Consider the following 23,075-nt stretch of genomic DNA (forward strand, 5'->3'; position numbering starts at 1 on the left):
CCGCTGTGCTTCTGTGCAAATAGACCTTGATAACCGTGGGTGGTAAAACTCAGTGTCCTAAGTTAGCGTTTCTCAGAAGAACCACATATGCGATTGAATGCTGCATTCGCTCCCTCCCCCATCTTACCCCTCCCTCTCCCCAATCTTACCCCTCCCTCTCCCCCCATCTTACCCCTCCCTCTCCCCCATCTTACCCCTCCCTCTCCCCCATCTTACCCCTCCCTCTCCCCCATCTTACCCCTCCCTCTCCCCCATCTTACCCCTCCCTCTCCCCCATCTTACCCCTCCCTCTCCCCCATCTTACCCCTCCCTCTCCCCCATCTTACCCCTCCCTCTCCCCGTCTTACCCCTCCCTCTCCCCCATCTTACCCCTCCCTCTCCTCATGTTACCCCTCCCTCTCCCCCCATCTTACCCCTCCCTCTCCCCATCTTACCCCTCCCTCTCCCCCCGTTTTCAGTCCTCCCCTGAAACCCCTGCCTCGGCCCACAAGGTTACTGAGGTTATGCACGTAACACAAGGTAGTGCAGCCACAGCTCAGGGCCAGCCTGGTCCCCGCACTTGCGCTGGTCCCCGGGACCCCTGCTGGGAAACTCTACTCCTGTCTTTGGCTTTCTTTCTTTTCTCACTCCCTCGTCACCACCAGGACTAAGAGCACCCACAAACAGGGTTGGGGCTGGCACCCAACAGCGTGTGCTTTGTTTGTACTTGGTGTGTGGTCTGTGTGGTGTGTATGTGGTGTGGTGTGTGTGTGGTGTGTATGTGGTGTGGTGTGTGTGTGGTGTGCATGTGCGTGTATGGCATGTATGTGCTGTGTGGTGTGTATGTGGTGTGGTGTGTGTGTGGTGTGCATGTGCGTGTGTGGTGTGTGTGTGGTGTGCATGTGTGTGTGGTGTGTGTGTGTGATGTGCATGTGCGTGTGTGGTGTGTGTGTATGTGGTGTGTGTGGTGTGCATGTGTGTGTGGTGTGTGTGTGTGCTGTGCATGTGCGTGTGTGGTGTGTGTGTATGTAGTGTGTGTGGTGTGTGTGGTGTGTGTGTGTGTGGTGTGCATGTGCGTGTGTGGTGTGTGTGTATGTGGTGTGTGTGTGGTGTGCATGTGTGTGCGTGGTGTGTGTGTATGTGGTGTGTGTGTGTGGTGTGCATGTGCGTGTCTGGTGTGTGTGTATGTGGTATGTGTGTGTGATGTGCATGTGCGTGTGTGGTGTGTGTGTATGTGGTGTGTGTGTGTGTGGTGTGCATGTGCGTGTGTGGTGTGTGTGTATGTGGTGTGTGTGTGGTGTGCATGTGCGTGTGTGGTGTGTGTGTATGTGGTGTGTGTGGTGTGCATGTGCGTGTGTGGTGTGTGTGTATGTGGTGTGTGTGTGGTGTGCATGTATGTGTGGTGTGTGTGTGTGATGTGCATGTGCGTGTGTGGTGTGTGTGTATGTGGTGTGTGTGGTGTTCATGTGTGTGTGGTGTGTGTGTGTGGTGTGCATGTGCATGTGTGGTGTGTGTATGTGGTGTGTGTGTGGTGTGCATGTGTGTGTGGTGTGTGTGTGTGTGGTGTGCATGTGCATGTGTGGTGTGTGTGTATGTGGTGTGTGTGTGGTGTGCATGTGCATGTGTGGTGTGTGTGTGTATGTGGTGTGTGTGTGGTGTGCATGTGCATGTGTGGTGTGTGTGTGTCTGTGTGTGTGCATGCACTTAGCCATGTTGTTCAAAGCTTGTCATGGAGAGCAGTCCCTGGCTGCCCGGCTGCTTCCTTCTCGGGCGGCTGCCCCAGGGCGCTGTGCTGAGTGAGATAAGCTGCAAGGCGCAGGCAGCATCCGGCTTAGACGCAGTCCCTAAGGCCGTCACAGGCGCGGAGACAGAGCCAACGGAGGTGCCAGCTGGGGAGCGAGTGTGTAATGGGGAACAGCGTTTCTGTTTCAGAAGACGAAAGCAGTTTTGGAGGTGATGGTGGTGACCATTTCACAACCACGTGAACGCACTTAATGCCACGGAACGGGACAAGGAGCAAGGGTGGGTGCTGGGAGCTGGGAGGATCCCTTGAGCCCAGGGGTTCAAGACCAGCATGGGCAACATGGAGAAAACTCATCTCTACAAAAAATAAAAAAATAATAAGCTGGGTGCAGTGGCACCTGCTTATATTCCCAGCCTCTTGGGAGGCTGAGGTGGGAGGATCACTTGAACCCAGGTGTCCCAGGCTGCAGTGAGCCGAAATTGTGCCATTGCACTCCAGCCTGAGCTGGAACCCTGTCTCAAAAATAAATAAATAAGTAATAAAAACAAAAAACAGGTAAATGTGTATTATGTACACTTTACCACAGCAATACAATAATTACAAGTCCAGTAATAGGAAGCAGTCAGAACGGATGAGGGTGGTGACGGCCTCAGAGGTCCTCAGGGCTCCAAGTGTACCTCGGCCTGCGGGGACAGTGGGCAGGGACAGGGGAGGAGAAGGAAGTGGTTCAAGTAAAGGGCAGACCCTGCTCCGAGCCGCATGGGCCCACGCTGGAGAACCCGAGTCCCGGGTCCACTGGCCGTGGCAGGGAGACGTAGCCCATGAACTGCCACATGGTGGCCAATCCGCCCCTCTTCTCATCCCTAAGCCCATTGTTCCCAAACTTCTCTCCTTGTCCATTTATCCACCAGTATAGAAAGTAAAAATTCCTCTTCAAAGTTTCCCTTCTTGTCAAAGAAGAAGAGTAATAAATGTTAGAAAGAATAGTTTGTTTTAAAGACTTTCTTCAAAGCCTTCTCGCCTTTTGCTAAAGACTCTTTGTTAAGCCCTGTCCTATGTAGGTGCTAGACGTGCTCCCAGGCCTGCCCCCGCTCGCAGCCTATGCCCCTTCCTCATTTGGGAATGTTACTAGTTTTCCAGGTCTTTCGTAAGCGACTTCCTCTTGTCCTTTGTTCTCCATTACCTTTAGCTATTTGCAAAAATTTTAAGTTGTTAGCCAGTTCAGATTGTGAGGTCTGGGTCCAAGCGGCAGAGATCAGACACGGCAGTAAGAACCCTTTGCGTAAGGAACACATACACCTGCCTTTCCTTCGCTCATTGCCCTTTCTTGGCAAGATGGCTAATGAGTAATACCCTTTCTGCAGAAAGTAAAATTGCCTTGCTAAGAAAACTTTTTGTCTGAATGCTAATTTTTTTGCAGTACCTAAGAACAAGCATTCTATCTCTAACAACCAGGCTCTGAGGGCCTGCCCTGCCCAGCAACTGGGGAAACAAGTGGCTACTTACTATCCAGAAGCTTCCATTCGGGGAAGAATCAACATGAACGAGTCAGTCACTCCCACACACAGAAAGGTGCTGCTGCTGGGGACCTGTGGGGTGGAGGAGGGGTGGAAGGAAGGTCCCCTGTTTGGGGGACCCTGTATTAAAAACAAGCAGCAAGCCGTGGTACCAGTCGAGTTCATCCCAGGCCCCAAAGTGATTGCAGGGCCAGTAACCCTGTCTAAAGTAAGGGTGGGTGGGTCTGGGCTGAGGCCCTGGCAGGAGGCTCAGGGAGACCCCAGCCCAGGCAGCCTTGCTCCAAAGTCAGCTCAACAGAGGGTGCCTGCCCTCTCAGCCCTGGCCTGTGCTCCCTGCCCACAGCCCTTTCTTCCCCAGATGCAGTGTTTGCCCCTCTATGTCCTCTGCTGCATGAGGAGGGGCTTTCTCATGTTGGCTGCCCGCCTGGCCCGGACTGACCTGGACCTTCTGAGGCTGAGGCTGAGGCTGAGGCTGTCGGTGCAGGGAAGGAGGCAGAAAGCACTGTGGCTGCAGCCCAGAGACCAGGACGTCTGCCCATACCTGTGGCCCACAGGGACACGGGTTCTGCACACTGCTCCACCTGCTCCACCTTCCAGGACGCCCTCGCTCTTCAGTCTGATTGCACAGAGTGAGGGACCCAGCAGCCTTGGTGACAATTCTTCACCCCAAGGGCCCGCCCAGTTTCTCCTGGCTCCTGGGGTTGGGAGTGCCCTGGGGTGTGGCCGCACCAGCTGTATGACAGGGCTCTGGATGCCTCCTGGACCCTAGTTTCCCTGAAACCTGCTGGCCAGGAGCACAGGCATCCTAGCTTCTGGTTACTTTTCCTCCCCCAGAAAGCCTTGGTGGAGAGAACAGAGGCCCAGAGGATCCCGGGAAGCTCCCAAGCCCAGAATCTGGGGAGCCTGCAAGGATCTGGAATCCTGGCCAGGTGTGGTAGCCGAGCCTGTAGTCCTGGAACCCTGGGAGGCTAAGGTGGGAGGATCGCTTGAGGCCAGGAGTTTGAGACCAGCCTTAGCAACACAGTAAGACCCTGTGTCTACAAAATATTTAAAGATGCGCCAGGCATGCTGCTGTGCCCCTGCAGCCCCAGCTACTTAGGAGGCTGAAGCCTCCTCGAACCTTGCTTGATTCCAGGAGGTCAAGGCTGCTGTGAGCCATGCTCAAACCGTGGCCCTCCAGCCTGGCAACGGACTAAGACCCTGTCTTTGATAATAAAAATGGAAAAAACAGAAGTTGAAACCTCTTTTGGAGACTGTGGATTGAGGGGAGGGTGGACACAGGCTTTCCACCTCCCTGTTCCATGCCTGCACTGTGCTGTGCTGGCCTTGTCCCCCACCCCTAAGGCCATGCTGGGGTGGGGACAGGGACCCCGTGCCTCCCACTTGGCAGGGGCCGTTCCAGACACCTTCCTGGGCCCCCTTGCAGGGTCTCGGCTGCATCGGATGTGAGGACCTGTGCGCGGGCTGCCCCCCGCCAGACTATGAGAGCCCCCAAAATTGGGACTGTGCCGTTTCCCGAAGGGCACCCAGGACATGCTTGCTGGGTGAATCAATGAATAAGTGAGTGAGTTCATTCACCAGGATGGATGGGGACGATGGAGCCGCCAGCCTCCTGGGACCTTCCACCCCAGGGTGGAAACTGAGGCCTCATCTGCCTTTCTGAGGAAAACCAGGGCTTAGTCCTCACTCTGGCCCAGGAGGGGACCGGACCCTGCAGCTGGAGGGAGACGGCTTAGCTGACGGCGAGTGCATTAAAAACAAGCTTTGGAGCAAAGTGGGCAAGCTCAGGTGTCGGCAGAGTTCATCCCAGGCCCCAACGTAATCACACAGCAAACAAGCGCTGTCTAAATATCACGGCGGCTGGGGTGGCGGCACGCGGCGGCCTGGAAATGTCAGCTGGGGGTGGGGGCTCCTCTGAGCCCGGGATTAGCGGAGGCACCTGAAGTGAATGAATGTGCCCACCTCCTTCCTGCTCCTGCTCAGGACCTGGAGACGGGCTCAGAGGAGGACCGCAGGGACTTGCCAGGACCAGGGCTCTTCCCTCAGCCCCAGCCCAGCTCGCTCCTGGAGGGTGGCAGGCAGAGGGGACTGGGGAGATCGAGCTTGGCAGGAGTTGGGGGGATGCACTTCCAGGTCCAAAGCAGCAGCCCATGGGTGGGGGCAGAGAAGGCTGCCCCGCTGCAGGCCCAGTGGGTCCTCAAGAGAGGGGCCGCCTGGTCTGTAGGAGGATGTGGTGATGGTTCGGGGAACCTAGGGCCTCTGGACCAGCTCCTGGGCGACAGATAATAAAAATTTAAGGTGGTCACAGCAGCCGCTGCCTGAGCTAGCCGTTCCTGAGCAGGCCACCTGTGGGCTGTCCTCCAAGTCTGGCCATCAGCTCTCGGCTTCCAGAGCCCAAGGGAGCAAAACATTTCTCATGAGCACAGGTGGAGGGAAAATAAAGATGTTTACTGTCGAGTTGCCCACGGAAGCATCACCGAAGCCCCTGGAGACTGCTCTTGCCACCGTGGGACCTTGCATCCTCTCAGGCAGTGGGGATCTCTGCTGTGCTGTCCCCAAAGTGTCAGCGTGGGGCCAACTGGGGGCCTCGGCAGCCACGTCCCAGCCTCACCTGAAACGAGCACTGACGCCTCCCTCCATCCTCCCGGCACGCAGCTGCCTGTCCAGTCCCCCTGAACGCAGCCCAGGCCTGTACAGCCCACAGTGAGGGGCAGCAGGGTTCCGGGGCTGACCTCCCAGGTGGGGCCTCCAAGTCTACAACTGCAGCAGGGAAGGGGGTCGCAGCACAGATGGGATGAGGCACAGAAGCCCCAGGTGTGGACCTGCCTCAGCTCAGAGCAGATGTGACACTACATCTTCTCCCTGCCACAGGGCAGGTGACTGGCACCCAAGCCGGTGGTACTGGCACTGCTGTGGTCCTGCCATTAGATGTGATTTGCTGTGAAAGCACAGCGGCCGCCTCCGTGAGTGACTAATGAGAACTGAATGCCTCTTACTGCTTTTCACCCGGCTAATTAGGCTGTCAAAAGCAGGGGACGGGCAGGAGGTGGGGACCGGAGGTCGGACTGAGTCACCGGCATGGGGGTGAGGCCGGTGCCTGGAGGGGTCCGCAAGAAAGCAAGAGCACCTGCCAGGAACCCAGGGCCAGTGGGCGCCTTGGCCATGACGTGGTGTGGAAGTCCGGAGGGTGGAGGATCACAGGAGCTGGGCTCACCCTGTTTGTTCCATATCCACGGCTGGTCAGCTCTTCTAAGCCCCTGCTATAGGCACAAATGCACACACACTCACACAAACACACACACATGCGTGCATAGGACATACACACAGTCCCGCAAGCACACACTCATGCATAGGACACACACTCACACATGCATAGGACACACACTCACATGCATAAGACGCACACAGTCACACAAACACACACTCATGCATAGGACACACACTCACATGCATAAGACGCACACAGTCACACAAACACACACTCATGCATAGGACATACACAAGCACACACATGAACATGAAATTAACACTTGTATGAATAATTTTAGAGGCGTGTACACATGTGTGCACATGGACACTTTGACACACACCCTTGAATGCACGTTCTCTCTCCCACACAGACACAGACCAGAGAAAACAGGCGGAGCTCTGGCGCATGGGTTCCCAAAGTCAGCTGCACCATAACCAGCTGCTCCTGGCAGTTCCAGCACCTCCACACCCCGGAACCCCTTGTCCTGGTGTGGGCTTCTGGGTGATGTGGGCCAGCCAGGTACGGGCAGAGCCATCCCACTCCCCCTCCAGCCCGGACCTGAGCCAGCCTGAGTCTAACAGGGAGCTTCTGGGGCCAGGTGAGCAGTGAGGGGCACTGGGAGCTGGGGCAGGGCCCTGTGGGGGAGATGTGCACCCCGTCCTGCGTGCCCTTCCTCCCAGCTGAATGCCTGGCTGCCAGGCTCTGTAACCTGCCCTCTTTGTACCCTTCCCCCCGCCCCTGCCCCCATATCTGCCCAACTCAGTCCCACAGGATCCTCTGGTCACTGGATCCCCTTCCTGAAAAGGACCACCCCAACTCAGCCCCCTTGCCCTTTGGGGGGTCCCAGGGACACAAGGGGTCCGAGGCTGACCCCTCATCCGCAAGGGCCTACAACTATAATCCCTGGTGCCCCCACTGACCAGGGCCCAAGGGGCTGAGTCAGGACTCTCTTTTCGGCCCCCTAGATGGTGGGTCTCAACACTGAGAAGTCACCACAGGCCACAAGGACGGAGGGATGACACTGGCAGTCCAGGCTGGAGGGGCTCACAGAGGAGGCTGGGTGGGGGGCACTGCCTGGAGGAGGAGGGAAGCCTGGGCCTGAGGGCCTGGCACGATTTGGTGGGGAAGGGAAATCGGAGGCCCAGGTGGGCAGCAGCAGGAGCAGATGGGGGCAAGGAGCCATCTGTGGGAGACAGGGGAGGCCCGGCTGGCTGTCCAGGGTGTTTTGGAGAGGCAGCCCGCAGGGCTCAAAGCCCGAGGGAGGTGCGGTGCCTGCTCTGCTGGCCTCGCTCTGGGCCTGACTTCCAAACACCCAATTACCCCTAAGTGCATCCCATCGACCGGCGGGGCGGCTGATTCCAGGCCCACCTCATCCATGCGCTCTGCCCACCCTGCTGCAGGGCTGCAGCCAACGGCCTCATTAGGGCAAATTGCTCTGGCATTTGGGTCTGACAGGAACGGTGGATTCTGTCCTGTTTCAGGGTGTCTTAGTTCTTCCAGCTTGGGGGATGGAGGGGAGCTGCTTCCTTACATGGCAGAGAAAGGCCCTGCAAGCCAGGTGGGGCAAGATGGCATGAGGGGAGGACCAATGTCTCACTGTCCCCTGCCTTCTTGGGACAATGGGAACTGAGGGATGGCCCAGGGCGGCATGACACCCCCAATTCCTCAGGAGGTCCCCGCTGCCTCCCAGATGTGAGTGGGGGTTTGGGAGGGTGCAGGCCTGTCCTCAGGACCCAGGTGTCTCTGGGAACCCTGGGGATCCTGGTCTGTAAAGAGAGCTGTGGGGTAAACGTGGGCATGGCGAGCAGTGTGTGCTCCAGCATGTGTGTACATGTGTGCGTCTGATGCGCACCTGTGTGTGCATGGGCTGTGTACATGTGTCATGTATGAGTGCACATGTGTGCTGTGCACATGTGTCATGTATGAATGCACATGCATAGTGTGTGCTTGTGTGTACATGTGTCATGTATGAGTGCACGTGTGTGCTGTGTACATGTGTCATGTATGAATGCACATGCATAGTGTGTGTGCTTGTGTGTACATCTGTCATGTATGAGTGAACATGCATTGTGTGGTGTGAACATGTGTGATGTATGAGTGCATACGTGTAGTGTGTGCTTGTGTGTACATGTGTCATGCATGAGTGCATGTGCAAAGTGTGTGGTGTCTGCTTGTGTGTGGTGTCAGCTTGTGTGTGGTATGAACATGTGTCGTGTATGAGTGAATGTGGATTGTGTGGTGTGTACTTGTGTGTGTGTACATGTGTCATTTATGAGTGCATGTGCATTGTGTGAGCCTGTGTGGTGTGAACATGTGATGCGTGAGTGCATAAGTCTAGTGTGTGCTTGTGTGAACATGTCATGTATGAGTGCATGTGCATTCTGTGTGGTGTGTGTGCTTGTGTGTGGTGTGAACATGTGTCATGTATGAGTGAATGTGCATTGTGTGGTGTGTGCTTGTGTGTTCATGTGTCATTTATGAGTGCATGTGCATTGTGTGCGTGATGTGTGGTATGAACATGTGTCATGTATGAGTGCACATGTGTAGTGTGTGCTTGTGTGTACATGCATCATGTATGAGTGCATGTGCATTGTGTGTGGTGTGTGCTTGTGTGTGGTGTGAACACATGTATGAATGCACATGCACAGTGTGTGGTGTCTGCTTGTGTGTGGTGTGAGCACATGTCATGTGTGAGTGCACGTGCGTAGTGTGTGGTGTGTGCTTGTGTGTGGTGTGAACGTGTCATATATGAGGGCACTTGTGTATGTTGTGTGTCCTTTGTCATGTATGAGTGTGTTTTCATGTGTAGTGTGTGTCATGTGCATCTGTGTGTGTGATTTGGTGTGTACATGGGTCATTATGAGTGCACTTGTATGTGTATTGTGTGCACGAGTGTGCTTATATGTGTGGTGTGTACAGGTGTCAATGAATGTGCTTGTACATACAGTGCATGCATGTGTCATGTGCGCCTGCCTGTGTGTGCATGCATGTGGTGGTAAATATGTCATGGATGAGTGTGCCCATGTGTGGTGTGTACACGTCATGTGTGAGTGTGCCTGCATGTGTAGTGTGTGCATGGTGCTTGCACCTATGGTGTGTACATGTGTCATAGTGCTCGTGCATTGAGTGTTGTGTGTGCATGTGTGCCCTGTGTGTGTGTGTGTGTGTGTGTATGCACATCACACAGATGCCTGCATCTGCCCAGGCACTTGCAAGATGACACACACAATGCTGTCTCTCCAAGATCACAGGGCCACCTGAGCCCGTGCACACCACAGCCAGGCTATGGCCGGGCCCTGCAGGGCCACAGGCGATGCCGGTCAGCCAGCAGCACACAGCTGGGCTCCTCCAGCAAGCCTGGGTTTGGGGACGCCTGTGGTGGGTAAGGCCAGGCTGGGGAGCAGATCCCGTGACCTTGGAGACTCTCCCTGTGGCTGGAACATCCTCACGGCTGGGTTGAAGCCATCACTCTGCCCCTGCCCCACACTGGGCACAGGCCCCAGTGCCAGGGCACAGGCATGTGGGGGGAACAATCTGGTGACTGGGCCTTGGCACTGAGAGGCTGTTGAGCGAGAACATGCTGTTTTTGGAACTGGCTCAGTGCCCCTCATGGCTGTGGTGGCAGGGGGCATAACCACGGGCTTGGTGGAAGGAAGTGGCAGAGGGTGGTGGGGTGTGGAAGGGAGGCCAGAGGGCTCCATGCAGGAAGGTGGGGCTGGTGCAAGGGAGGGCACAGCAAGGGTCACTCAGACCCCAGCCAGGCCCCCACTGCCCTGGTCACCTGCCTTGTCTCTGATCTTCTGGCCTGGGCCAGCCCCCACTCTTGGCCCCTCCTCACAGCCTGCCCCCATGGGGCTCAGCCCCAGCCCCTCTCCTTCCCAGGGGCCACTTGTGCTGGCACCAGGGGCCTCTAGGGGCATGACCTCGGGGCCTCCAGAGAACCCCGTCCCAGCTCTGCCCTTCCCTCTGGGGTCTCTGTAGATGGGACGCTGTAGGATGTTCCAGGTTGCAGCAGCCTGTCCGGTTTCTCCCCTGTGGTCTGGGGTCCTGAGCCCCGCTGCCCCGGGGGATGGGTGCCACTGTATCTTTGGAAGACCAGTGTGTTGGGAGCTGGGAAACCTGGGCTGGAGACTTACTGTGTGACCCTGAGAAGTCTCACCTTGGAACCTCGGTCTTCACATTTGCAGACTGGGTCTGTAAACACCTCAGCCACCTGAAGGTGGACGCTGCAGCCTGTCCGACGCTGAGCTCTACAGAAGCCAGCCGTGTGCTCCAGGACTATGCCCAGCGGGGAGGGTGCCTCACCAGAGCGGGGCTGGCCTGGTCTTTTTGGGCATCTCTGGAGAGGGGCAGAGGCAGGTGGGTGATGCAGGATATGGCTCAGGCCTGGGTGGTCCAGGCTAGAGAGGTACCCTTGGGCTGGGATGGAGGAGGCTGGCCAGGGTGGGCTTTGGGGCCTCCATGAGTCCATCTGGGATTAGGGAGGGGCATGGCGCAAAGCAGGGTGGGGCCACCTCTGTGCCCACAGGGGCCTTAGATCCAGGGTCCAGTATGCTCCCGTGGCCCTAAAGGGGCTGCTGTGTGGGGCAGGCTTCTTGGGAATGGACAGGCAGGGATGAATGCTGGCTGGGGCTGGAGGTGGGAGGTGCGACAGGTGCAGGAGCCCGAGGGCAGCACTCGCCTCCCAGGGGTTCAGGGGCCTCTCTGGCCTGAGCTCCTGCCTCTGGAGAGCCTGATCCCAAGGAATAGTCTAGAAGGCTTAGTTCCCGTAGGGCTTCCGTGAAAGCATGGCTGGCGCAGGCAGGAAACCGAATTAGAAAGCAGTGTTTGTATCAGAGGAGACATTTGCTGAAAGGTTAAATCCACATCCGGCGGAGTGGGCCACCGGCCTCCTGCGTGCTGTTTGTCAGGCAGGCCTCTGCTCCTGGCCTGGGCACCTGAGCACTAGGGCCATGCTGGGTAGAGCTGGGGCGGGGACTAGGGGACCAAGGGATCTCCAGCAGCCCACCCTGAGGGAGGTAAATGAGGCTCTTGGGTCCTTGAGGAGGGTTGGGGACAGCTGTGCAGAGCTTCAGCAGGCCTGGGTGCTGAGCATGGAGGCGGGGCCACCAGGGGGACCATCATCAGGGACTGGGGGCGGGGGAGGGGCCTCAGCCCCGGGTGACAGAAGCTCACAGCCTGCAGGGTGAGGCCAGAGGTTGGGCCTTCAGGCTGCGGTCTTGGAGGCAAATCCCTCTGACACCCTTCTGAGCAGGCACCCCAGACCTACTGTGGGCCAGGACCTAGAGGTAGAAGCCTCTGGGCAACTGCTGCAGAGGGCACAGCGTCTTCAAGAGGGGACAGGGTCTGCCCTGGGCACTGGGAGACAGCAGGGGCCGAACGGGCGGAGTGTCTGCCCCCAGGGAGGTTCCAGAGGAGCGAGAGGGAGGCATAGCAAAGAAGGCAGGCCTTGCAGAGTGAGCAGTGACTGAGCTGGGTTTTGTGGGATGCACAGGAGCTCACCCGGATAAGAGGTGGGTGAGGAATGACATTGCAAGCTGTGAGTCACAGAGCCCCACATCCTGGGGCAGGAAGTGGGAAGGGTGGGGGGTCTTCCAATGCTCTGACTGAGCACTTAGCACAGGGGTGCTATGGCTGAGGGGGTCCCGCAGCTGACAGGGGCAGAGCAGCCCTCAGAGATGCCAGCTCTGGGTGCCACAGAGACCAGCTGGGGTAGGCCTTCAAGAAGTCAGGGAGTGCCCGGGCTTCTGGCTTCTGCTGAGCCCAAGTCACCTTGGCTACCCACACCTGAAAGCCCAGCAGAGGCAGAGGGCCCCACGCCCATTGGAAGCAGCTCCTCTCCAGGAGGGGCAGCAGTGGCAGCGGTGGCCACAGCCCACGCACTCCAGGGCTATGTCCTTCCCTCTCTTCACTCCACCATTTTCAAGGTGGGCTCTGGCCATCTCTGCTGACCCCAGAGGGAAAAGGAGACCTCCCCTTCCATCAGAAGGGCCAAAAGCCACTCTGGGCAGGGACCTCTCTGCCTGGGTCAGGGCAGCAGCTGGGAGCAGGAGGTGCCAGTGGGCGTGGGCTGGGCACGGGGTCTGTGGATCGTGGGGTGAACACAAAACTTGGGAGAGGCGCTCAGCTGGGGTTGTCCTCAAGGGAGTTGTTGTGTCACCCCAGGATCACCCTCGTCCCGGGACCCACTGGGGTGGAGGAGGAGCTGCAAGGTCTCTCTCAGCTGTTGGGCCCTCAGCACTGAGGGTCAGGCATGCTCTTTAAAAGAGGGGCCACAGGACCTCCAAGGGAAGCCGGGAGCCAGTGGCGGGCCATGGAGGGGCTGCGTGAAGTGGGTGGAAGCTGTCCCTGGGGTGTTGTCCTAGCCCTGGTTTCCCTGGACACTCTGGTAGGGACTGCCATGCAGGAGGTGGGAGCCGTTCGGAAATGTGGGCATTGAGGGATCTGTGGGGATCGCTCCCATGTGAGGCCCCTGGGAAATGGGCCTCACCATACGGTGAGCTTGAGCCCGGACACAGATCCCTGGTTGGGGGAGTCGAGCTGAGGGAAAGCAGGAACCGAGAGAGGGACTATGTTATTCTAAATAATTAACACATTACTTTATGGGTATGAGGACTTGGGAGGCAATGTGTCTACTTTCGGCTTCTTATGGTTTATTGTCTCATTGTGTTCATTTTGGACCCTTGTTACCTTCACTGTAAAATATTAACTTAAGTATTTACACTTGGTAACTTACTTATCATAACTTACAGGGCGTGACTGTAACTTACTTACCATGGCTTACAGGGCGCCACTGTAATCTACTTACCTTGACCTATTGGGCGTAACTTACTTACTGGGTGTAACTTAAGTATGTTGATCTGGCGTAAACAACTTTAACTTCAGAAAAGTATATAATGAAACATTGCAAAAATAAAATAGCTGCATGAGCATAGCGCGTGTAGCCCTCCGGACCTCGCCTTTTCTATCTCCTTTTTTCCGGCGCGCGCTCTCTTCCAGGTTTGGGACCCTCTCGCTGGATGAGATTCCCGGGCTCGCGTTCAGTTCACAACAGGGCATCTCCTCAGAGATGCCTTCCCTCCAGCCTCCTGGGTCCTCCGCACTGGACAGCCAGGCCGTCTGGGACATTCCAGCTCCCGTGAGCCGCACGTGCAGGGCCTAGGGGCTGAGGGCAGGTGTCACTCCCCGGAACCATGTCTACCAGGCACAGGGCCTGGAATTGTCTGGAGAAGCAAACAAATGGCCTCGTGGTGTCTGAGGCTGGATCGCCCATCCTGGGGTTTTCTGGGTGTGTTTGCCACAAGGGTCTGGCATTCATTAAAAGTGTGCCCCTGGGTTGCCCAGACAGCCCCTCCCTGCGGGCCCCCTTGAGGGGTATGAGGCCAAGGGGACCCTGGCTGTCTCAGCCCCCTGCAGAGCACGAGCCAGCCCCTGGTCCCTGCCCGCCTCAGGCTGAGGATGATTCAGACAGGGCTGGGGAGTGGAGGCAATTATATTCCGCAGACGAGCCCTTTCTCCTGCGCCTCCGTCCCTCCCTCCTCACCCACCCCCGCCTCCACCAGGCACAGCAGGCAGGGGTGGGGGACATGAGGAGGGGAAGGTGGGGGACCCAGAGTGGGCTTTGACGTCAGCTCAGCTTATAAGAGGCCGCTGGGCCAGGGCTGTGGAGACAGAGCCCGGACCTCCACACTGAACCATGCCTACCCCTGACGCCACCGCACCACAGGCCAAGGGCTTCCGCAGGGCTGTGTCTGAGCTGGACGCCAAGCAGGCAGAGGCCATCATGGTAAGAGGGCAGGTAGGTGCCCAGGGGCTTCAGTGGACCGGAGCCCAGGGCTGGTGCCACTTGCCTCTGCTGCTCCCCAGCCTAGCTGGCAGCTCCAAGCTCTGGGTCCATGCAGACCCCTGGTTCTCAGCATGGGTGTGGAGTCCTGGGCATGGCGGCACCCCCATGCCTGGTGTGTGGGTCCCTGCGGGGGGAGAGTGAGGCAGTGCCTGTCCCTGCGTGTGCTCCTCTTGGGTCGGCCTTCCCCAGGGTTGTATGGGTCCCCTTCATCTTGAATCTTAATGATGAAAACATGGAAAAAAAATCCATCCCCCAAATCCCAGATAGCCAGAGGTCCCTGGCTGCTGCATGCACGCAACCCCCACCCTGCTCCCACCTGCCCCTTCCTCCCTGTGTCCCAGCTGCCCTGTCAGCACCCCAACCAGCCCACCTGTTCGGGGAGGCACCTCCCAGACCCTTCTGAGGCTCTAGCAGCAGCTCATGGTGGGGGGTCCTGGGCAAATAGGGGGCAAGTCCAGAGTCAAAGGGTATCTGGGCTGTGGGGCAATTCCCTTCGGCCTGTCCCTTCCTCCCTTCCTTCCTTCCCTCATTCATTCACCATGGAGTCTGAGTCCCCTGTGGCCCAGACTTGGGAGCTCTGTGTCCACAGGGCTGTGCCGGCCAGGCCGGATAATCGGGAGTGTCTCAGCCCGCAGGACGGGTCTTCGGCGCCTGCTGAGGCACTCAGAACTGTCAGCTCCCTGGCACATTGAAAAGAGGCTTTTATTTATGGACCTTGAATGAAACATGGTGTGGTTGCAGCAGGGTCATTTCCATGCACCTTCTCAGGGGTACAGAGCGCCCTCCCACCGCCAGGCTCCCATCAGGCATCCCCTCCCCAGGGGACCTGGGGCCCAGCCTCCAGGCTCTCCACAGCCTGGAACTGCAGCTCTAGCTGCATCCACACCCCCCCCCCAAGGGTGAGGGGAGCTCCGAGGGGGCTCCTGCTGACATGCTCCTCGACCTGGAATCGCAGGATGAAGCCGATTCTTCTCTTACAAGGGGCCCAGAGCTGTCTCGGGAGTTCAGTTCCATGACATGAGCCCCAGGCATCAGACAAGTGCCTCTCTGTCCAGGCCTGGGACGGCTCTGGGATCGAGGGGTCAGAGGGGCTGAGTCCAGGGAGAGACACCTGCATCCAGAGCTGTGACAAAGGGTGGAGAGACGACGGGGCAGCCAGGAGCGGGCACACGGGGGTAGTGAAGAGGGGCAGGGCCGGAGGACAGGTGCCCCGACGGAGGCGTGCGAAAGGGACCCTGTGCGGAAACCAAGAAGCTAGGAGCGTTCTTCACTGGGCTCTGTGGGGGCAGCTCTTTCCTCAGCTGCCGACCCCTCCCCGGTAGCTGATGGCACCGTCCATCGAGACATCGCCCTCTTCCCATCACTAATCCGGTTAGCGCCTGGCCTGGGGACAGGTGACATAGTGCCTCTGTCTGTCTGCTCCCCACAGTCCCCCACTCCTCCCCTACTGCCACCACTTCTGGCTGGGCTGCCCCCACCGGGGTTGATGCCCGCAGTCAGCTAGCATCTGCCCCAGCAGGAGCACAGTAGATGCTCAGCAATGTGCTCCCTCCCTGGCCTCTGTGGGACCAGCCTCCAGGGACTCAGCAGGTGGAGGAGACACGGGTGCTCCTGTTCCCACAGTCCCCGAGGTTCACTGGGCGGCAGCAGAGCCTCATCGAGGACGCCCGAAAAGAGCGGGAGGCAGCGGTGGCGGCAGAGGCTGCCGCAGCCTCCTCGCAGGCTGGGGACCCCCTGGAGGCCGTGGCCTTTGAGGAGAAGGAGGGGAAGGCGGTGCTGAACCTGCTCTTCTCCCCGAGGGCCACCAAGCCCTCTGCGCTGTCCCAAGCTGTGAAGGTGTTCGAGGTGAGCTGGTGGCCTCTGTGTCCCTGGGGCAAGTGCACCTGTGGGTGGGGCTGTGGGCAGAAGGGGTGAGTCCCTGACCTCTTTATAGCAGAGACACAGCTGTCCAGGCCCCTGAGGCCAGCACAGGGTGGAGCGGGGGAGTCTTAGGCCTCGGTTCAGCCCCTGTGGCCTCTGGCTACACCCCATGTTCTTGAGGGATCCTGAGCCTAGCCTTAGGGCTGAGGCCACCAAGCCTCACTGTGCCCCCTGCCTTGCCCACCCCCAGCTGCCCCTCACTCACCGTTTCATACATGGGGGGGGCTCCCAGCAGGGCAGCATGGAAGGCAGGGGCAGGGCAAGGCGCCCCCCTCCCACCTGCCCAGCACAGCAACTGAGGTGACCGCCGATTGCATTAATCACTCCGGACCCACTGTGCCCGGGGGGCAGGTGACCCGGCTCCCGGAAAAGGCTCCCAAATGACATTAAAGCCAGACTCCCCACCAGCTCTCAGAGCTGGCTTCCTGGCCTGAGGGCCACTGCGACCCATGGTCCTTGTTGCTCGGCAACAAGGTTGGGGGGAGGTGGAGCGGCCCCTTCCGGCCAGTGCCCTGGATGCTCAGGGGCCAGGGAGACTCAGTGTCCCCCACCCTGAGATCCTGGATAAGGCTCCGGAGTTGGGGGCAGCTTCTGACCAGTGGCTGGGGAGCCAGGCTGTGTGGCACGGCCTCGGGACACACAGACAGAGCCGCCCAGAAGCAGGTCAAGGCTCACGTGGTGACAACTCCCAGTTATGTGCGTGACACAAAACCCAGTTTGCCAGTGGCGACCCCTAGCCTGGTGGCCCACGCTGACCTGAGCCAGGGAGAACAGGGTCTGTGTGCTGCAAAGGTCAAGGGCAGGGCTGGGCCGGGCCAGGCCAGCCGACCGGATGTGCCTCCTCCTCCTCTCCTCCTCACTCTCTCTGTCTCTGTCTTTCTCCTTCCCCCTCTCTTCCTGCTTTTGCCCCCTAAGACATTTGAAGCCAAAATCCACCACCTAGAGAGCCGGCCAGCCCAGAGGCCAAGAGTGGGGGGCCCCCACCTGGAGTACTTCGTGCGGGTGGAAGTGCCCAGAGGGGACTTGGCCGCCCTGCTCAGTGGCGTGCGCCAGGTGTCAGAGGATGTGCGCAGCCCCGTGGAGCACAAGGGTGAGGCTGGTTTTCTGTCCTGAGTGCCACCAAATGACTTTGAGGCTCTGGGGTGCAGAAGCTCCTGCAGGGGGACCCTATAGTGACCACGGGGCGGTGGCCTGGGGAACGTGGGATTCCCTCTCCACTGGCTCCACTCCTCCCTCCATTTTCCACACATCCGTGTCCGGGCCTGAGGCCACCTCCAGGATCCCCCCACAGTTATCACAGCCCAGCTGCCTCTACCCCCCGGGAAGTCTTATCGGGGAGGCTGCTTCAAGGTGGGTGACTCGGTCCCACGGCTTCGAGCTCACCAGGACCTCCTCCTCTATCCCCCTTGAAGTCCCCTGGTTCCCAAGGAAAGTGTCAGACCTGGACAAGTGTCATCACCTGGTCACCAAGTTCGACCCTGACCTGGACTTGGACCACCCGGTGAGTGGTGCGAGAGGGCCCAGCCTCCCATCCGGATCACATCCCTACCCTTAGCCCAAGCCTGGATGGGAGTCTGTCAGTTTCAGAAGCCCCAGAGGCCCGCATCCCTCCCGGGCACAGCCTCCTCACCCACGCATCCCCTCTGCCCTCAGGGCTCCTCCCGGGCACAGCCTCCTCACCCATGCATCCCCTCTGCCCTCAGGGCTCCTCCCGGGCACAGCCCCCTCACCCATGCATCCCCTCTGCCCTCAGGGCTCCTCCCGGGCACAGCCCCCTGACCCACGCATCCCCTCTGCCCTCAGGGCTCCTCCCGGGCACAGCCCCCTGACCCACGCATCCCCTCTGCCCTCAGGGCTTCTCCCGGGCACAGCCCCCTGACCCACGCATCCCCTCTGCCCTCAGGGCTTCTCCGACCAGGTGTACCGTCAGCGCAGGAAGCAGATTGCCGAGATCGCCTTCCAGTACAGGCAGTGAGGAACCCCTGTGCTGGGGACCCAGACTCTGTCCTGAAGGCTCACGCTCGACCTGGGGGGCGGGAGGGAAGGACAGAGAGGAGGACCCATCTTGTCACCAGCATCAGTGCCTCCTGCCAGGCAGCTCTGCTCCAGGGCTTTCCCTTGTCCCCAAATCCCAGTGGGGAAACTGAGGCACACGGTGGCTAGAGCAACCCACAGAGGCCACACAACCGGCTCATGGTATAGTCAGCCAGGGCGTTCCCTCCTTCCATCCTCTACCCCAGAGTCCTCGCTGCACAAGGCGGGTGTGGTCCTGTGGCCGGTGAGGCTCCCTTCCTGCCTCCCTCCCTCCCTCCTGCACCTTCCTGCTCTCCAAGAGCACCTGCTGACCACTGGCCTCTCCCCAGTGGCGACCCGATTCCCCGTGTGGAGTACACCGCTGAAGAGATTGCCACCTGGTGAGACCCCCGAGCAGCTAGCTGGCCAGGGGCTGGGGAGGAGCCCCGGGGGACGCCTCCCAGGATCCTGGCGTGTGAGAGCCACCTCCAGGGATGTTGGCACAGCAGGACAAAGGCCAGGAAGAGGAGGGACTTCCAGGGCTCAGAGTGTCAGATTGGGAGGAAGAGGCTACCCATCCTGCCGGGCCATCCCCAGGGTGCTGAGGGACCGCCCCTCACGACCCCCTACACCGTGGGATTCCCCAAAGACCCAGCAAAAGCCCCACCCAGGGGCCTGGGTCTTCAGGGGTCCCTGAGAGGCCTGTGTTGGGGGAGCTCTGGCAGGTAAAGGTGCCCACGGCTCAGGAGGGGCTCGCAGGAGAGGGTTTCGGGCACTGGGCTGTGGTGTTGGGAGGGACTGAGCCCCACCACCTGCAGGAAGGAGGTCTACACCAAGCTGAAGGGGCTGTATGCCACGCACGCCTGCGGGGAGCACCTGGAGGCCTTCGCGCTGCTGGAGCGCTTCAGCGGCTACCGGGAGGACAACATCCCGCAGCTGGAGGATGTCTCCCGCTTCCTGAAGGGTGCGCCCCGGGCGGGAGGGTCGGGGAGCCGGGGAGCCGGACTGGCCGCCATGAGCCCCAGCCCAGCTCAGACAGCCCGCCCCTGCGTGGCTGTGACCAGGTGGCCCCTTGCAGAGCGAACGGGCTTCCAGCTGCGGCCTGTGGCCGGCCTGCTGTCTGCGCGGGACTTCCTGGCAAGCCTGGCCTTTCGCGTGTTCCAGTGCACGCAGTACATCCGCCACGCGTCCTCGCCCATGCACTCCCCAGAGCCGTGAGTGCGCGCCCTGGCCCCCAGCCCAAGGGTGGGGGATGCAACAGGTGGCCCCTCAGCTGCCCTCTCTCTCCTGTGCACAGACAGCCCAGAGGGTAGGAGGTGCGGTGGGCGGCCCCTCTGTCCCCTCTCCCTCCATGCAGGTAGCCCCGAAGGCGGGGGTGGGACCAGCGGCCCCTCAGCTGCCCTCTCCGATCACATAGGCAGCCCCTCCGGTGAGGGGTGCGACCTATGGCTCCTCAACTCCCCTCCGTCCGACGCGCAGGCAGACCTGAGGGTTAGGGGTGCGGTGGGCGGCCCCTCAGCCTCCCCTCCCTCCTTTGCACAGGGACTGCTGCCATGAGCTGCTGGGGCACGTGCCCATGCTGGCTGACCGAACCTTCGCGCAGTTCTCCCAGGTGCTCTGTGGCCTCGGAGGGAACCGGGGTCACCCAGGGGCTGGCCTGGGGCGGAGGATGGGTCGGGGGTTGATGTGTGGGTGGGTGAAATGTGCTGCCTGCCCCTGGGTCCCGCCACGGGGGGCTTGGCGCCCCAAGGGTCGAGGGGCAGAGGGCGGGGCTGGAGCGAAGCCTCCCACGGGCTGTGCTGCCATCTGCCGGCTGCCTGAGAACGGCACCCACAGGCTTAGGGATATGGTCAAGGAGGGCTGCCTGAAGGAGGAGGCCCGGTGGAGGTCGTGGACCCGGGGTGGCCGGGGTAGGTCTCTGCCCCCCGGGCAGTGTCCCAGAGACCGCTGGAGGGGCTGCTGACACCCCTGGCGCCCCCACCTTGAGCTTACCCAGGGCTGCCTCTCCCCACCCTTCATCCTCCTGCCCGCTCCACAGGACATCGGCCTGGCATCCCTTGGAGCCTCAGATGAGGAAATTGAGAAGCTGTCCACGGTGGGTTGACCCCTCCCTGCAGGGCCTGGGTCTGGCTTCAGGGTCCGAAATCCAGGCCACGTCCTCCTGCTGTCCAGGCTGCGGCCTTTGCTTCCACCCATGAATCGCAACCCTCACCCTGGCCTGCCTGCAGCCTGGTCTGCCCTCCCTGGGGTGGTGTTCGGGTCACAGGTGACCAAGGGCTGCCCAGTGGGCGGCTGCTGTCTCTGGGCTGAGGCTGCCGGGCTTCCCCGCAGCTGTACTGGTTCACGGTGGAGTTTGGGCTGTGTAAGCAGAACGGGGAGGTGAAGGCCTACGGCGCTGGGCTGCTGTCCTCCTATGGGGAGCTCTTGGTGAGACCCTCTCCTTGCCCAGCCCCCAGCGGAGGGGTGGGGCATCCATGGGGGACAGTGCAGGGAGGGGACAGACTCTCAGGGGAGGAAACTGCAGCCTGGGCCCACCCCACACTTTCCCAGGCCTTGGGAGGCACCGAGGGGGAGGCGGGGGTGACTGTGCCCAAGGAAGCCACCGAGCATCAGGCCACGGTGCCCAGTTCCCCCAGGGGGTCAGTGGGGTCAGTGACGCCGCTGGCCTCCCGCCAGCACTCCCTGTCTGAGGAGCCAGAGATCCGGGCCTTCGACCCCGAAGCTGCGGCCGTGCAGCCCTACCAAGACCAGACATACCAGTCTGTGTACTTCGTGTCGGAGAGCTTCAGCGACGCCAAGGACAAGCTCAGGTGGGCTTGGCTCCTGGGGCGAGCCCCCGTTGTGCCCCCAAACTGGACAAGACAGGCCTTCCTCAGGTCTTGAGCAGGGCTGGGCTGTGAGCCCAGGTCACAGACTAGAAAACTGATCCCCGATTGCGGCAGCCCCTCACGGCAGGGACACCGTCTGTGACCAGGACCCCAGTGTCTGTGGAGGGGCAGAGCTACAGGACTGGGGGTGCTGGGTGGCTGGGTCAAGGCCAGGTCAAGACCACTCTTGGGGGTGTTGGCAGAGCTGAGCTTTGTGAGGAGGTCCTGTGGAACCAGGGATGGGGAGAGGTCAGGGGAAGACAGAGGCAGGGTGGGGGCACGGTGGGAGTGGGGTCTCTGGGGCTAGGGGCCTTTGGTACAGTGACCAGGGTGTCAGGAGAGGGGAGCAGAGCCCATTAGCCTCAGTAAAAGGGTTCGTCATCTTCCCGCCAGCCCCACCCTTGTGCCCTGGGGAAAATGAGGCCAGGAGTTATGTGTCTGTCGGATTCGGGTGCTGAATTCCACACACAGGCTTAGGGATGTGGTCAAGGAGGGCTTCCTGGAGAATGAGGCCTGGCGGAGGTGCAGACAAGGATGGGGTGCCCGGCAGAGGCTCTGGTGGAAAAGGAGCCTGGCCTGTCTCCCCGTGAACCCCTCTCCCAGCCCTGGAGGAGGCCTCAGTGTCCTGCCTGTGACCAGGTGGCTCAGAAAAGCCCTGGGAGCTTGGAGCCACTGTGATGGTGGAAATGCGGCCGCTGGCCTCCCCCTCTCCTGGAGGCCGCAGACTCTGTCCGCTGATTGACCAAGGGCTCTGCCGCTCTCCTCCCCAGGAGCTACGCCTCACGCATCCAGCGCCCTTTCTCCGTGAAGTTCGACCCGTACACACGGGCCGTCGATGTGCTGGACAGTCCCCAGGCCGTGCGGCGCTCCCTGGAGGGTGTCCAGGACCAGCTGGACACCCTGGCCCACGCACTGAGTGCCATTGGCTAGGTTCAGGGCGCCACCGAGGGCCCTGGTGAGGGGCTGGGTCCCACTGCCCCCCACGCCCTCCCCATTGCCAGGCTTCTGCTGCCCCGATGCCTGCTTCTCAGCACAACAGCTGCGTGTGCCCATGGTGAGGTCCTGTCCTGGAGGCTGCTGTGCTGCCCTCTGCCCTGCTCCGACCCCATCTGCTGCCCCATCCACTGTCACAATAAAAGAAAGTGTGCCTCTGCCTGCCTGGCCCCGTGTCTGTGCCGCAAAGACAGACCCTGGGAGCCCCAGGCTCCCTCGCCCCCACCCTAGCCTCACTCAGAGGTTTCGCCCTGGCCTCCTTCCTCCTCTGGGAGATGGCTGATCATCCTGGCTAGGCAGCAGGCCCCTCTGGGGCCAGTTTCCCCATTCACCCTGAGGCCCCGCCCAGCTCTGAGCCCCTCGGGCACCCTGGCTGAGCTGCCCCATCTCCTTGGGTGCCCTCCCGAGGTAGGGAGCCAGGTGACAGTGGGAGGGTCTCTCTCAGGCCTGGCAGGGAGCAGGGGTCACAACTGTGCTGGCTGGGGGTGGCCTCAGAGGGGGGCCTGCCGGCCTAGCACCCCCTGCTGATGGGGCTCCCAGCCCTTGAGAGGACCGGGGAGAGGGACAGATGCTCCAATGTCCCACCCACCTGGAGCAGGACCTGCGATCTGAGGGGGGTCTCAGCATGGCCCCCAGAACGTGTGCTGATGGGATAGTCCAGCTGAGCTGGTGGCTGAGCAGATGCCCTGGGCCTGTCTCCCCAGGAGGCTGCTGTGAGAGGGAGATGTCCTCCAGAGAGAGCACCCAGCACCCTCCAGGCCTGGCCAGCCGGGTGCCGCTTCCTATCTTAGAGAGAGCAACCCCAGGCATCCTGCAGGGTGGGCCAGGACACCAGCTGGCCTTCAATGCCCCTCCCTCCCTCCAGCTGCCCCACCACACTCTGCTGGGGTCCTGGAGCTCGCAGGCTGACAACCGTGGCAAACTCCTACTCATCCGTCAAGGCCCT

At 60.3% G+C, this 23,075-nt stretch overlaps 1 protein-coding gene across 6 annotated transcripts; it reads left to right on the plus strand.

Moving 5' to 3' along the window:
- Positions 1–14,156: 14,156 nt before the first annotated feature.
- TH (tyrosine hydroxylase) lies at positions 14,157–22,289 on the plus strand. Of its 6 annotated transcripts, none has more exons than XM_035263726.3 (13): positions 14,157–14,288; positions 15,960–16,181; positions 17,172–17,346; positions 17,669–17,757; positions 18,160–18,227; positions 18,497–18,670; positions 19,088–19,233; positions 19,348–19,483; positions 19,812–19,881; positions 20,308–20,364; positions 20,601–20,696; positions 20,946–21,079; positions 21,907–22,289. In XM_035263726.3, exons 1-13 carry the CDS (start codon positions 14,187–14,189, stop codon positions 22,064–22,066), a joined length of 1,629 nt encoding a protein of 542 aa, XP_035119617.1. In that variant the 5' UTR covers positions 14,157–14,186; the 3' UTR covers positions 22,067–22,289. The 6 variants fall into 6 exon arrangements, with proteins under 6 accessions (XP_035119617.1, XP_035119618.1, XP_078197893.1 ...); XM_035263727.3 differs by having other exon boundaries at positions 18,620–18,670; XM_078341767.1 differs by having other exon boundaries at positions 14,157–14,276.
- The last annotated feature ends 786 nt before the right edge of the window (positions 22,290–23,075 follow it).

Source organism: Callithrix jacchus, chromosome 10 (genome assembly GCF_049354715.1).
Source record: "Callithrix jacchus isolate 240 chromosome 10, calJac240_pri, whole genome shotgun sequence".
In the NCBI taxonomy this organism is placed as follows: domain Eukaryota; kingdom Metazoa; phylum Chordata; class Mammalia; order Primates; family Cebidae; genus Callithrix; species Callithrix jacchus.